Consider the following 14,661-nt stretch of genomic DNA (forward strand, 5'->3'; position numbering starts at 1 on the left):
AGACTTGAGGTCCTACAATTTTTCATCCTTATATTGCCTTAAAGCTTACTGCTTTTGTTATTATGACAAATGAGTTAGTAAGAATTCTTTTTAAAAAACTGTTAATTGATCTATCTTTCTAAATATTTGAATTAAGCATCCACATAACTTTTTGCAGTAATCCTTGTCCTTTTCAATAAGGCCAAATGCCGGGTGCTGCACTTCGGCCACAACAACCCTCAGCAGCGCTACAGGCTTGGGGAGGAGTGGCTGGAGAGCTGCCAGTCAGAGAGAGACCTGGGGGTGTTGATTGACAGCCGGCTGAACATGAGCCAGCAGTGTGCCCAGGTGGCCAAGAAGGTCAATGGCATCCTGGCCTGTATCAGAAATAGCGTGGGCCAGCAGGGACAGGGAAGTGATCTTACCCCTGTACTCGGCACTGGTGAGGCTGCACCTCGATTCCTGTGTTCAGTTTTGGGCCCCTCCCTACAAAAAGGACTCAACTACAAAAAGTTGAATTACTCGAGCGTGTCCAGAGAAGGGCAACGAAGCTGGTGAAGGGTCTGGAGCACATGTCGTACGAGGAGCGGCTGAGGGAACTGGGGTTGTTTAGTCTGGAGAAGAGGAGGCTGAGGGGAGACCTCATCGCCCTCTACAACTACCTGAAAGGAGGTTGCAGAGAGCTGGGGATGAGTCTCTTGAACCAAGTAATAAGCGATAGGACAAGAGGGAATGGCCTCAAGTTGCACCAGGGAAGGTTTAGACTGGATATTAGGAAGCATTTTACAGAACAGGTTGTTAGGTGTTGGAATGGGCTGCCAGGGTAGGTGGTGGAGTCCCCATCCCTGGAGGTGTTTGAGAGTTGGGTTGACATAGCGCTTAGGGATATGGTGTAGTTGGGAACTGTCAATGTTAGTTTAATGGTTGGACTAGATGATCTTCAAGGTCTTCTCCAACATAGATGATTCTGTGATTCTGTGATTTTTGCTTCCATATTCTCCATGCTCTGTCTTATCTGTCCTTACTGTGGCATATCTAAAATTAGAGAGGCATTAGGTATCATCTTGAGGCAAGGACATTGGAGAAAAACTTCCATTTCCTTCAAAGGGGCCACAACTTCACTCCTTCCTTGGAGATTGTGGTTTGGTGGGGTTTTTTTTGTTTTGTTTTGGTTTGTTTGGGTTTTTTTTGGAGGGGGGGAAGGCAGGGAGAGAAGGAGGGCAATTTTAACTATTTGAAAGAATTGTCTATACAATTCCATAAAATGCATTGCAGGATGAGATTTGACAAGGCAAACTGCCATGCCGTAGTTGCTGCTTTTGAGAGGCATTCAATATATTTTGGGGGAGATTGTTAATCCCAGAGTTTCTCAATAAAGCAGAAAGATGAAGATTAATACAGATGTTAAATAAATGTTCCTTCTCTTAAATGTATTGTAACAGTTGTAGAGAATTTGGTAACCTTTCTTTAATGGATTGGAAACAAGAGCCCACAACTACTAGAATAGAAAGTATAATATCTGTAATGTTTTCATTGTTGCTATCTTTTATGGAATTTGTCACAGGACAAGGTGGTTTTGGGTGTTAGCAGGTAGCAAAGCAACTTTCTGCATGCCTTGAGTCTACAAACTCATACTTCTTGAGTCTGCAATTCTGCACTATTAAAGGCATATTAACAAAATTGCTGAACTTGTATATAGCTGTTTTGTTTTGGCATTATCCTGTTCAGCAAATTTTTGTGAGATAATTACTGACTAGATCTACTTTGGGGTACAGATTTTTAAGAAAATATAGTACCTGTCTTTGTCAAGTGAAAGTACATGATTTCTTAGAACCTCTTTTGTCTGGGTTTCTGAAAGACCTCATTTAAAACAATTTTACTGTTCTTCATTAAAATTCCTTGGCTTAGCTTGTTCTGGTAGGTACTTTTCTTTCTCATTGTCTGTGAAGACTGCATGCACTTTGATCAGTGTTTTCTTATTATTTTGATTGCAATCTTAGTTTTTTCTAAACAGAAAAACAACTTTTCTTGAAACACCCCAAGCTTTTGTTCTTCTTCCTAACTATGCCTGATTGTGGAAACATTTTTTGGCAAGTAAGGTGTTATAAGAATGTAGTTACTGAGAGTAGAAGTGTTTTCAGCACTAAGCTGTGGATTTTGGTCTTACTTAAATTATAACCAGCTACATTTTTCCATACTAAGAATATATAGGGCAAAGATCCAAGAAAAGATGTCTTTTCTTTGTATAGAATTTTTGATAACTGCAGGTGCAACCTTTTGTATCGCTTTACTGACTATTCAAAATATCAAAAGTTTGGGAAATATGTAAATGTTCTTAACTTTCTCTGTTACCAAGAGCATTTCCCATGTCAAGAGACATTCCACTCAAAATCTGAAAGGGATAGGGAGAATTTAGTTTTTTCATTCTCATATATTTTCTCATTCCACTTGTTTGTTAGTGTAACTTTATTAGTTATTAGTGATTGGTGATCTTTGCTAATGGGACATTAATTCATCTATCAAAGGATGAAAATCAGCCCATCTAATAATTTTGAATCAGCCTTTCCCTTTTTTTTTTTTTTTTTAGAATTATAACTCCTTCTCTTGTTTGTGAAGAGCTCCACAGTGACTCCTGGAACAAGATATTCAGTTTTACTTGTCAAATTATCATCCCTGTATGAAATCCCATTAAAGACACAGGGCACCCACTCACATAGAAATCTTTGCAGGAATGGAACATTAGTTAGCTTTTTTCCTGCTGTTTTTTTCTTAAAAGATTAACTTAATTGAATGAGGAAAAGCAGAGTTTTTGAATTCAAGTTAGTTATTTCTGTATCTTGTTTTACTTTCTGATAAACATTTCATACCTATGCTAATACCAGCGTTTTATTAATGTTACATCTTACAGTCTTTCTAGGCGCGTTTTGACCTGACTAGAGTTCCATTCTGATCCCCTGCTACATTCCACCAGAATTAACTCAGCACCAGCTAATTCCTGTTCCATATCATCTTCTATTATTCCATTTATAACTTCAGCCTTCTGACCAATTTCACAGAGTCACAGTAGGGCATGCTCCCTGCTATAATCTTTTTATATTTCGCTATTCCTGTCCAGGGAGACAGTTTAGTTATGCCCTACTGTGTCCTTCCCAAGGGTACCAGATAACTATTTGATAGCAGTTACTAGATGGACATGCTTCTCTTGATATTCCATACAATCATTGTCTTTGCTGATGTAATTTACAAATATCTTTCTGTGGGTTTCTTGGGTTTTTTTTCAAAAGCAAAATTAAGAGCCCTATTGTGATGCAACAGGACAAAAGTGAACTTTTCAACATAAAAGACATAGTTATCCCAGTCTTTTTTTAAAGCCTAAAATAATTTGAATTTACCACAATATTGCATTTTTCAGTTTTATATCGTATGCCACAGTTGCATACATACAGAAATGGTGTGTATATATAATTAATGAAATACTTTTCCTTTAGGAATAAAATGTCTAAAAGGAGTGTTAATGTAACAGAAACATCATTGCAGTTCACAGACCTGGAAAATAACTATGAGTATAATGCTTACCTAACAGCAAGTACAAGATTTGGAGATGGCAACGTAAAAAGTGATACTATAACATTCAGAACTTCTGAAGGAGGTAAGCTTATATATAGTATGAATCTTTAGTTTCATTCAGCTTTAAGTTTCTGTCAGCCTTATATTTAAGTTCGTAAAGCTACTGAAGTAGAAGTGGCATTTGACTGGTCAAGAAGAGACATTCTACTTTTCTGTTTGTGTGTGTGTCTATCTTTATGTGTACACGTATCTGGCTCTATAAAATTACGATGGGTATTTCTGTTAATTTATTGAGCAAAACTTTGCATTTCCCTTCAATACAGGCAAGATTAAAATAATTTAATTTTAAATTTTGAAATAATTTTATAACGTATTTTAACAACTCTTTGCTTTATCTTGCTGTGACACAACTGATAGGGAAATACTCTTTAGAGTCTCTTTCACAAGTCTGAAATGGTTTTAATTTGAAAATTAAATCTGTAACTGAATCTGTAACACTGATTTGTTTATTCTATTTTAATGCTTTTATACTTCAAACATGATAGATTACTTTTATAAGTGATCATACTACATACTTTTTAATACATAATACATGCTTTTTAAGTCATTCAGTTTAATTATTGTTTCTGGTTTTCCTATCAATTATATTGCTACAATCTGTTCCAAAATGGATAGTATGCAGACATATTTCAGAATCATCCTGCATAGATAAACGGACTTCTCAACACACAATCAGTAGCAGGATTAGCATCTATCCAAGCCATCCCTCAAAAGATTGTCTAAATCACCAGGTTGTAGGTATTCCCAGTCTTTGCTATTGAAGCTGTTATGGAAACATGAACAGACTTTTTAGGGCAGGATTTTTAGGAACTGATACTGGAGTTCCACCTCCAATTAATATTTTAGTATTTTATACAAATGAGAACAGCACAAAGCAAGAGAAATAAGATAACTTACAGTGTTGGGTACTCTACTGCATGTTGTGTAGAGCACTTTCTTGGATGGCAAAAAATACAGATTTACATTCTCTTAAGCTGATTTAAGGAACTGAATTTGAGTCTCCTGTATCACTGTGCTACTGAGAAGGACCATATGCTGCTATCCTTTACAGGATAGGAGGAGAGGCTAATTGAAGGCTTGCAGAGTCCTTCCTGTACGTTTAATAGGCTGAGAAAAGAGTCAAAAGCAGATATTATCATACTGTGCAAGCTTAAGTATCATCTGATTTAGCTACGTGAGTTGGAAGCCTAAATTCTGTTTATAATCAGCAAAGAGAGAACAAGGCTTTTAATTTAGGTTTTCTAAAACAAATCCTTGTTATTCCTGTTGACTATATATGGAGCGTCAAGGCCTAACTCAGTCACCTTCAACATCTGCAAATTAGACTTTCCATGTACCCAAAGCAGTAAGTACAGGACAAATTCTATAAGAAAAGAGTATCTGTTTACAACTACAGCTAAATACAAATGTGTCTGAAAAAGTAACGTTTTAAAAATTTATTTACATCTACTATTTTATTTCATAATTTCCAGAAGCATTTTTTTATACCATAGTCAGAAATATATTTAATTTGACATAAGATGTTGTCAAATCTATAGCAGATATTTCTGAGGCACTAAAATGTACAAAACCTTGAGTTAGGTATGCTAAAACTTAACATTTTTCCAGCACCAAGTGATCCACCGAAAGATGTTGTGTACAGAAACCTTACTTCCACATCAATAATGCTGTTCTGGTCTCCTCCTCAAAAGCCTAATGGAAATATACTGTACTACTCAGTTTATTTCAAAAATAATTCAGGGATATTCATGCAGGTAAGCTTATTTTTATATTCTTCTTTTGTAGAAATCAATAAAGTGTTCTAATAATTCATTAAAGATTAAATCCATTTTATAGTTATCAATATATTGGTTTTTCGTATTTTGATTATCACAAGGCAGCTTTTTAACTTATAAAGAAAGAAGCGCATACGTGTTGTGTTGTGCATCTCATTGGACATTCATATCATTAAGCATTAAAGCAAACAGGTTTTGTGTAATATTCCATATTGCAATGTTTATATGTTCATGTATATACACACACATACATCTAATACATATATATGCACAACATAGATAGACACAAGATCCATTACATTCATTGCACATCCTTTAGACTGTTTATTTTAGTCTAATCTATCAATGTGAATAAATTTGTGTAACAGTTCTGTTTTTACTTTTTAATGCATATTTGTACAGTACTGAAAGTAAGATAATGTCAAAGTAGTGAATACATTATTATTATTTCATATTTTTCTTGCTCTCAAAAGGAAATTACTGATTAATATATTGAAACAAAGATACTGAGATTCCTAAATTAAAGGATAAAAGACAAATAAAACGTTATTTATAATTTTTTGGTGATCTGCACATTTCCATGTAGGTTTTTTTTGTTGCTACTTTCATCCTTAATTATGCACCACATTTATTAATTGTATATATAGTTTTTCTGTTCTCCTTTCAAAGAATATATTATGATACAGAAATATAATAAGAAGAAATCAGCTTCCTTTACAGGTTTTTGGTCAACAAGCTTTACACGTGTGGAAGGAAAGAAAGAAATATAAATCCACGAAGAAACTAGTGCATGAAAAATTACCTCAACTGCATAACTTTATGGTCAAGATATGACTAGTGAGTTATGCATGTGTTTGAGGATAACTAGAAAAAATATTCACAAATTTTACAAATACCTGTGACCGAATAATTGCTGACATACTTCAGTGTATACACTTCTCTGACTTCTGTGAAGCTGTGTGGTTTCCAGGCTCTGTCTGCATAGTTTCAGCTGCAAGCAGGACCATGCCATGAATTCACATTCTGATGAGATTAAAATCAGGGCTACAGTTCAGAGCTTCAGATTCTGCTTGCACACACTGCTATACCAAAAGCATTTTTCTTAGCCTAACAAATCCCTGGAGAAACCTTTACACCAGTGCATTACCTGAACCAGCCCATCCTGTGAAGAGTGTCTACATTTATCTAATTCTTGGACAACTCAGGCAATTTTAGAGGAGGACTACGGACTTGGGCTATTCCTGCCCTTAGGAAGGTGAAACTCTGAGGGGAATGAGTAAGGTGAAACTGATACACTGAGAGCTAAAATCCATCTGGAAGTGACCAGGACTCTGGAAATGAAGGAGCAATATAGGGAAGATGGAGCACAGTAGCACTGGCCCAGCAAGGTGAGGGTCCAGTTTCATTATCATGTGATGTGGCTGGGTGAGGAAAGTATGGTGGCATGGGTGGAAGTTACATGGTGGATGGCAGAAAAGTGCTGACAGTAGCTCCACTTCTAGGTGTGGAAACTACCATTTTCGTCCTTTCAGCTTTGATTTTTGACCCATCCCTCTGCCATCAGAAGATAGGTTTCAGCTGCTGTTGCATCTGTCTCTTACTGTCCAGGGGAGATCACCATTAATCTCTCAAATCATGATCCACTCCTAATCTGTCTGCTCCCCTTAACTCCCTCTGCCCTTCACATGCCTTTCTGTTCACTATTTGGCATGGCAACTACTGTATCTGCATTGCACTCCTATTCTGTACCTTGGCATTCCTGTGGGTGCAAGGCAGATTTCAAACAGGAAAAAAAAAACACCTCTCCCCTGCTCATTTCTGTCAGATATTTTATATTACTCCTTTTACAACAGAGAAATGCATATGTGAAAGCCAGCCTGATATGTGTGTATATATATTATATATATGTGCCATATACAGACTGTTGTAAGCTGTATGAGTGCATGCACACAAACAGCTTACAACTATCAGCAACTTAGAAGTATAACCATGTAGTTGCAGGGTCTGTTGATAAGTTTTGTATTGAACTCATTTGGAAAGAAATAATCCTTAGTTGGGATACTCTGCATCTAGGGTCACCATTCTGCTTTATCCAAACTGTGTTTTCAGTTTGGAAAATGATACAGAAGAATTAAAAAGATGATCTTTTCACATCTCTAGGAACCCCACCTTCTCAGACACACTGCTGTAGGCTGCCATTCTCTGCCAGTCTTTCATCTGCTTCTTTGTCAGGACCCAATAAGAGTCCAAGTCTTAAATCATATCTTCTAGATGCCTGAAAAACCATCCTGGCTGAAGAATTTCAGGCAAATTAACATCTTCCAGTGCTGTCATAATCTGAAATAGATATAAAAGTCATAGTAAAGCTAGTGCTATTCTGTTATCTCAAGTTCTCACTTCTCTTCACATGTTCTCAGACTCCTCAGGCATATGAAAACCTAATTAATATAAAGCACTGATTATGAGTATGTTAAAAACAGGAAATCAGTAGCTGCAGAGTAAAGCATTTTGTTTAGGGGTAAAAATACGAAAGACCTGAGATAAAGGATGCAGTTTACTCCTTGACATGATGCAGAAACTTGAAGGAAAAATAGTTTTTCTTTTACAAGAAAAAAAGTTACATACCTTCATAGGACAGAAAAATAATGTATAGTTTCTTTGCTTTACAGGTCTACATGAAAAATCATGCTGCGGCTGTCCAGTCAGAAGGCCTGGGATGCTCAGACCTAGGATTCAGAACCAGAACAGCAGAAGGAAAAATTTAGTGATGGAGATTAAATTTGAGGATTTTGGTGGATGAGTGGGCTGTTTCTATGGGGATGCTGACAGGTTGTAAAAGAAAAAGTGTCAGAGAGGGAGGAATGACTGGTAGCCAAATAGAAGAAACCATCACTTGCACTAGGCTAGGTTCAAGTTCAGCTTTATCTTTCATCTTCTGCTGCCATAGGTCTAGGCAAAAGGCTACTTTTTGGTTTATGTTCACTACTCTGCCCCAGTGCAGTAAAGATATGGCACGTATTCTGATGAAGGGTATGTCCTACACAGACGACATGGCACTGTACCACTTGTTCACATCATTTCTCTGTGACACTGCTGGATTCCTACAGTTCGAGCTTTCACTGCAATAGCAGCTTTGCAGGTTTTGCTCCACAGTGCCTTACATGGTGCTTAAAGGAATCATACTGCCCAGTGTGTGAACCATACTGCCTCTGTCTTATCAAGGAAAGAAGTAAAAGAATCTGTGGAAGTAGTTGTCTCATTGCTTAAATACTGATCTATAAGAGATATCACTGACTTGAATAAACTCTTTTATTCAGTGTCTCTATACTTGCACTTTGATTAGCAAGAAAGTGGGAAAAGTGCTAATTACAACCTAAATTGTTGCCTGGAGAAAATTCTCCAGTGTAGGAATTTCAGTACAGATGACAACTGTCCTGCTCTGCCAAACCAGACAGGGGAACCAGGAGCTAGGTAGGAAAAAAGCCCACTGCCCTTCTAGAGACTGAACATTAGAACCCAAATCACCCAACCCCTGTACTTGAAGCCAACCTAAGTGAACATGACTGGATACAGTTCAGAGTGAAATTAGGCTTGGTCTGCCCTCGGGATGCAGACAAGGTATGCAAGCAATATGCTATATTAACTTAACAATCAAACATTTTCTTTTGCCAGTATAACCAGAATAGGGATAAAAGGGAAACTTCCCTAAAATACACTGCAAATTTTTTAAAAGATGGCCTCAGAATGGTACAGCACACAAAAAGAAAATATCTTCACTTAGGTTGGTACTGGAACAGTGTGCATTACGCTCCTGGAGGGACGACTTGGATTAGCCTTCAGTGTCACCACTCTCCCCCAGTTACTATAGTCAAGTATGTGATACTCTAACTCAGAACAACAGTGAAATGCAATGAACCTAAAGAAGGAAACAGAACAGAAGAAAAAGGTTAACAGTGAAGAACAGCAGCACTATGTTTTCTGTATACAACTAATTACAGCTTTATGCCACTGGAAATTTCTGCCACTTCCTGAGGTGAAGAAGATACTACTTTCTGCTGACACTTTCATGGCCTGTGTGTATTGCTTACACTTAGCTGCTTTGCTTTTAATAATCTGATACTTTGCTATGTCAAAACTTCTTTCATGTATGGATGAAGAAAGGGACAGAAGAAAGAATTTCTTCAGCTGTAGCCAAAGATCCTAAGCTGTTTGCTTTCATCTGCAGCCACAGTTAATTGTAAAACTTCCTATAGTGTTCTATCCCCAGGGTACAATTAGTGCAAGTTTCATCTTTTCTCAGTCTGTACCCACACAGTTCTTCCTGCTCACCCTTACTCTTAATTACGTGTTCATTCTTTTCTAACATTTTGTCATATCAGAAGTTTGAGGTAATCCCCAGTCCTTGAATTCCTCATAGTAAGGGGACTACCTCTTAAAACAGTTTTTGTTGAAACACCAAAAAGCCTGTTGTTATAGTGTTCTTGTTGGTTCACTGAGCCCTTAACTGCCAGACAGCTGACTAAATTGTAAAGGTATGCTTTTCAAACTAAGAGTTGGATTTTCAGCTGTTCATACTAATAAACTCCCATTAAATCTGGAATCAAAACTTGATGTGGTACCTTTGACATTTTTATCTTGAAAACTCAGAGAATTATTTAAGGTCCTTTTTTGATCTTATTATTAGATATTATTGTTATCAATTGCTAATTCTTAATAATTAAAATATAGTAATAACAGTGGGAGGGTAGTAGAATGACGCTTCTGAGTCAGAAGCTATTTTCTGTCATACTGTACTTGAGCATCAGAAAGTTTAATTAAATACCTTAGAATTCAATCCTGTTTCCTGTATCTTACCCTACTCAAGTGTAAAGCAAAGCTCTTCCCAGCCTTTTTCAGTTAGTTATGTGAAGATAGCATAAGCTTCCATCTACGTTTAGAAGAAAGTCATATATTAAGGTTGAAATTCTAAGCATTTTGACTGATGTTGACTTAACCTAATCTTTCAGAAAAACCTAACAGTGTGCTTTAAGTCTGTTAATAGGAGTGGATATAGAAATTTATACCGCCAATTTGTGCAGCTTTTGTTCTGCATTCAAAACAAAGGATTACATTTTCATTGTCAAACAAACTGTTTACTTACTTATGTTACGTGAGCACTAGTGACTGTAGGCAAAACTAGGTCTGCAGATACTGGTATAAAAATCTCAGGGAAATGAATGAGAGTGCCACCTGTTGTTCTTTGCAGAAATAAAATAATTTTGCCTGTACAAAAAACCTGGTGAATTGTTAAATTGGTTACTGTTTGGTAGAGCGTATCACAGTGACTTCTTCAGTATGCACTTTCCTCAAGAGAAATATAACCCATTTTTTTAGTATGCGGTTTTAGTATGCCTGTGTTTATACGTGGTATTTTTGAATTTAAATATGCAAACATTGCAGTCACCTTCCTCCTGTTTTAGTAAGTCTGCTGTCACAGCCTCTCTTTTTAAAGAAAGCATTTAATATAAAGCCAACTTTGTTTTTAAGGAGATGGAGTGTGAGAATAAGGTGTAACACCGAAAATAGTGGGCAAGCCAAATAACTGAAATGTGTACTTGGCAATTCATCAGGGGGTTGGGCAAAATCTAACTCACCATGAAAATGTTGGACAAAAATTAGGAGGAGGACTTCTTTGGTCCTGAGAAGTGCTGCCCATGTCATCTGCTCAATGGGGCAATGTGTCTGCCAGCGAGGAATGATACTGACTCTTCGAATCAGAAGCTTTGACTTCCTACCCAATGCTGGAGCTGAATTTATGGGGATCATCTAAGTCAGGTTCCTGTAAAGCAGTGGGTGATTTGACACAATCAGTTATGTGGTATAGCTGATCTTACATAAATAATCTGATGTATGATTTTTTCTTTTTAGTTTCCAGGATGGTTCATTCCAAACAGGAATAGCCTTCTTAGATGGGCTGATCTAGAGCACTAGCCTTTTCTATAGTTCAAAAAAAAGTGGGATTTCGTTCTGTTGCAATCCTTTTGTTAGCAAGTAACTGCACAAAGAAAAGAAATTCTGCCAGTTCCTTCACTTTAATGCAATCCACTGGGTATAAATGTTTGCATTAGAAATAATGGCATGTTTTTAATGGAAAGGACAACTAACAGAAGGAACATTTCTCAAGTGTTGCAGTGAGATCTCTGCCACTGGAAGTTTTAAATTAGAAAATCAGATAATTTTCTGTAAGATCTACTCTCAAAAATGGAATAAAGTGAGAGAAGTCCTTTGGTTTACTTCATGCAGATCAGGCAAGGCAATCACATGTGTGATCATGTAATCTATGAGCAATTAGCAGATACTTTTTTTGTTGTTTTCTTGATGCAATATGGATAAACACATTGCAATATTACACATTTCATTTGTTTTTAAAAAAGGATTGGCATTCAAAAACTACAAACAACAGGAGTAATCAATTATGTACTCTGTAGTACTTATAAGGAGTAACAGACATCGTACAATAAATTACTTGAGTATTTCAGTAAAAATCAGGACTCATTAGGAGTCAATGTAAGTCTATGTCTTGTGAACACTATGGTGAATCATATCTGTTGGTGGTGATGATGGCTAAATAGGAAATTAGAAAAAGAAAGTGATAAATAAATAACATTTTCAATGGCAACACTTTTTTTTTTTTTTTTTAGAATTTCACGAGTTATGGTAACGACAGTGATGTCAGTATGTCCCAGTCTGCAGTTCTGGATGACTTGGCAAAATACAGCCATTATACTCTTTGGTTAACTGCAAGCACAGCTTTTGGAGATGGAAACAAAACCAGTGAAATAATAGACGTGTATACAGATCAGGATAGTAAGTTAATAACTTTTTTAATGCTCAGTGTATATCAGTGCTTCCATTTATTAAATATTCTCTAACTTTAAAATTATTTTACTGTTATGGTGACAAAAAAATCCAGGAAGTACTGTTTTCAATACTGCAGTACTTTTCTTTGCAAGGAAGACATTTTGATCTGAGTCTTTGCTTTGTAATACTAGGAATGTAGATCTCAAGCTTTTTCTTTGGATACGAGCAATAAAAATATTGTCTTAAACCATCATTAAAACTCTTCTGTTAAACAAATTTAACATAAATGATTATTCATATATGCCTTCAAAATATTTTGCTTTTGATAGTAAATTATTTTTATGATTTTTTAAATTATTATAAATGATTTTTTAAAGTTGCACAAAATATTACAAATTACAGACTAGTCATACTTAGAGCATTTATTTCTATTTTGGTTTTGGATGCTTTATTACTGTAATCCATGCATTTATTTTTTACTTATTGTCTCTCATAGTCCCAGATGGTTTTGTTGAAAATCTGGTCTATCAAAACATTTCCTCGTCTTCTGTAAACGTAAGCTGGCTTCCACCATCCCAGCCAAATGGCTTAGTCTTCTTTCATGTTTCCCTAAGTTTATTGCAACTGGGAACCAGTAAGATACTGTCTTTCCTTACTTACAACACAAGCATCATTTTTGACAACCTGGAGAAATACACCGATTACATTCTGAAAATCACACCGGCCACTGATAAAGGATCTTCTGAGCTGCATGCTCTAAATCTGCATATAAGAACTGATGAAGATGGTAAGATAAGTATATTTTATTCATTCCTAAGGAAATGCAGAAAAAACCCCAAATAGCTTTCTAAAAGAAAAAAAGCTTTTTTGTTATACAATGACACAAACAACTGCTATATATTTCTGTTGAGACCATGAAATAGAATTTTCTGCTCAGAGCACAACTTTTAACTGATAGCTAAAAGACATTTTTCATTGTAACTAATTTTTCTGAGGTTATACCTGTTTTTGTCTTTCTTATTTCTTCATTTAGTCCCAGAATCAACTCCCATAATCAAAACATTTTCAAATCTCTCAACTACCTCAGTTATGCTTTCATGGGACCCTCCTGTTAAGCCAAATGGTATTATAATACGTTATGATTTAAATTTATTTGGGCCAGAAAGGAATAACTCATTCTCTACCATCAATAATTTTATCATATTGGAAGACCTTCTACCATTCACATTATACAGCATTTATGCAACTGCAAGAACAATAAAAGGACCTGGTCCATCTGCCATGCTTCAGTTCTACACAGATGAGTCAGGTGAGCAAACTCAATTGTAACCTACTTTTAAATATTGGCCCTGTGTCACTGCATCCCTCTTAGGTCTGAACATCAGGCCTGGAGACAGTTGAAATGAAGAACTCATTTTCCATTGGTCTGTGCATGAAGAGTTTTCAGAAGAAGGAAACACTACAAGTGAAGTCTTTTCTGAGTTCTCCTCCAGCCACAGCTTGCAAGAGGAGGTCATATTCTGCATAGGATTACAAAAATACCTCCAAGGAGAAATGGCTTTTCCCTTTGGAATGTGTTACAGTTTGCCAAGTTTCAGGGATTTTGAAGCAATCAACAATACCTTTCTCTTCATCCCCCCATGTAACTGAAAAATGGTAAAACATGGAAATATTTCTGACACATTCACACAGGTCTTGTATATATGGACCTTCTCCCACCTGCATGGTAAATTACATATCTTGTAAATATATATTGAGTTGCGCTCAATATATGATGTAGCAAGCGAAGTACATCACATTCCAGTAATATATGTAATACGAATTTTGTTAAATGCCTTAGTTCTGACAATAGGGAGTTTAAGTGATGAATAGATCTGTTAGATCTCTAAGAAGATCCCTTGCTGACTAAACATGTCTTCCAGATTAATAGAATTTGTTTCATGTCAAAGAGAAAGAAAAAGATTAAAATAGCAATGAGGTACTGTTTTGTTGAGTTCAGATACAAATGGTAACAAAAGTACATATGTTCTTCTGCTTCTCCAAAGTGTTTGGTTTTGCCTGAATTATTTGTAATTTGAAACTCAATAGCATTTCTCTTTTGCAGTGCCATTAGCTCCACCCCAGAACTTGACCATTACCAACTACACTGCAGATTCTGTGTGGCTAAAATGGGATCCAAGTCCCCAGCCAAATGGTGTTATTGTGAGATACAATTTTAAGATTTATCAAAACAACACTGAAAAACTATTTTATCAGGTATGTTTATAATTAACAGTGTTTAATTTTTTAAAATACTTTTTTCATGCTTTAGGAACAAAATATATGACAACTATTTTAAATGTCTGTTATGCTTCTAGCATTATGAAGCTCCTCTAAATTCCCATTTGTTAAAACAGTTTACTTGCCCTCCCATCATGCCTGTAATTCAATTTTTAAAATC

The 14,661-nt window shown here is 36.1% G+C and overlaps 1 protein-coding gene across 4 annotated transcripts in view; it reads left to right on the forward strand.

Moving 5' to 3' along the window:
- PTPRQ (protein tyrosine phosphatase receptor type Q) overlaps positions 1–14,661 on the forward strand; it is a 146,964-nt gene that overhangs the window by 62,874 nt on the left and 69,429 nt on the right. For all 4 annotated transcript variants that reach the window (XM_074870661.1, XM_074870663.1, XM_074870665.1 and 1 more), the window contains exons 35-40: positions 3,468–3,628; positions 5,215–5,360; positions 12,062–12,227; positions 12,718–13,008; positions 13,255–13,530; positions 14,326–14,477. In XM_074870661.1, the coding sequence (XP_074726762.1) occupies positions 3,468–3,628; positions 5,215–5,360; positions 12,062–12,227; positions 12,718–13,008; positions 13,255–13,530; positions 14,326–14,477 (1,192 nt within the window). The remainder of the gene's footprint in view (positions 1–3,467; positions 3,629–5,214; positions 5,361–12,061; positions 12,228–12,717; positions 13,009–13,254; positions 13,531–14,325; positions 14,478–14,661) is intronic.

The sequence above is a fragment of the Strix uralensis genome, chromosome 5 (genome assembly GCF_047716275.1).
Source record: "Strix uralensis isolate ZFMK-TIS-50842 chromosome 5, bStrUra1, whole genome shotgun sequence".
Classification (NCBI taxonomy): Eukaryota; Metazoa; Chordata; class Aves; order Strigiformes; family Strigidae; genus Strix; species Strix uralensis.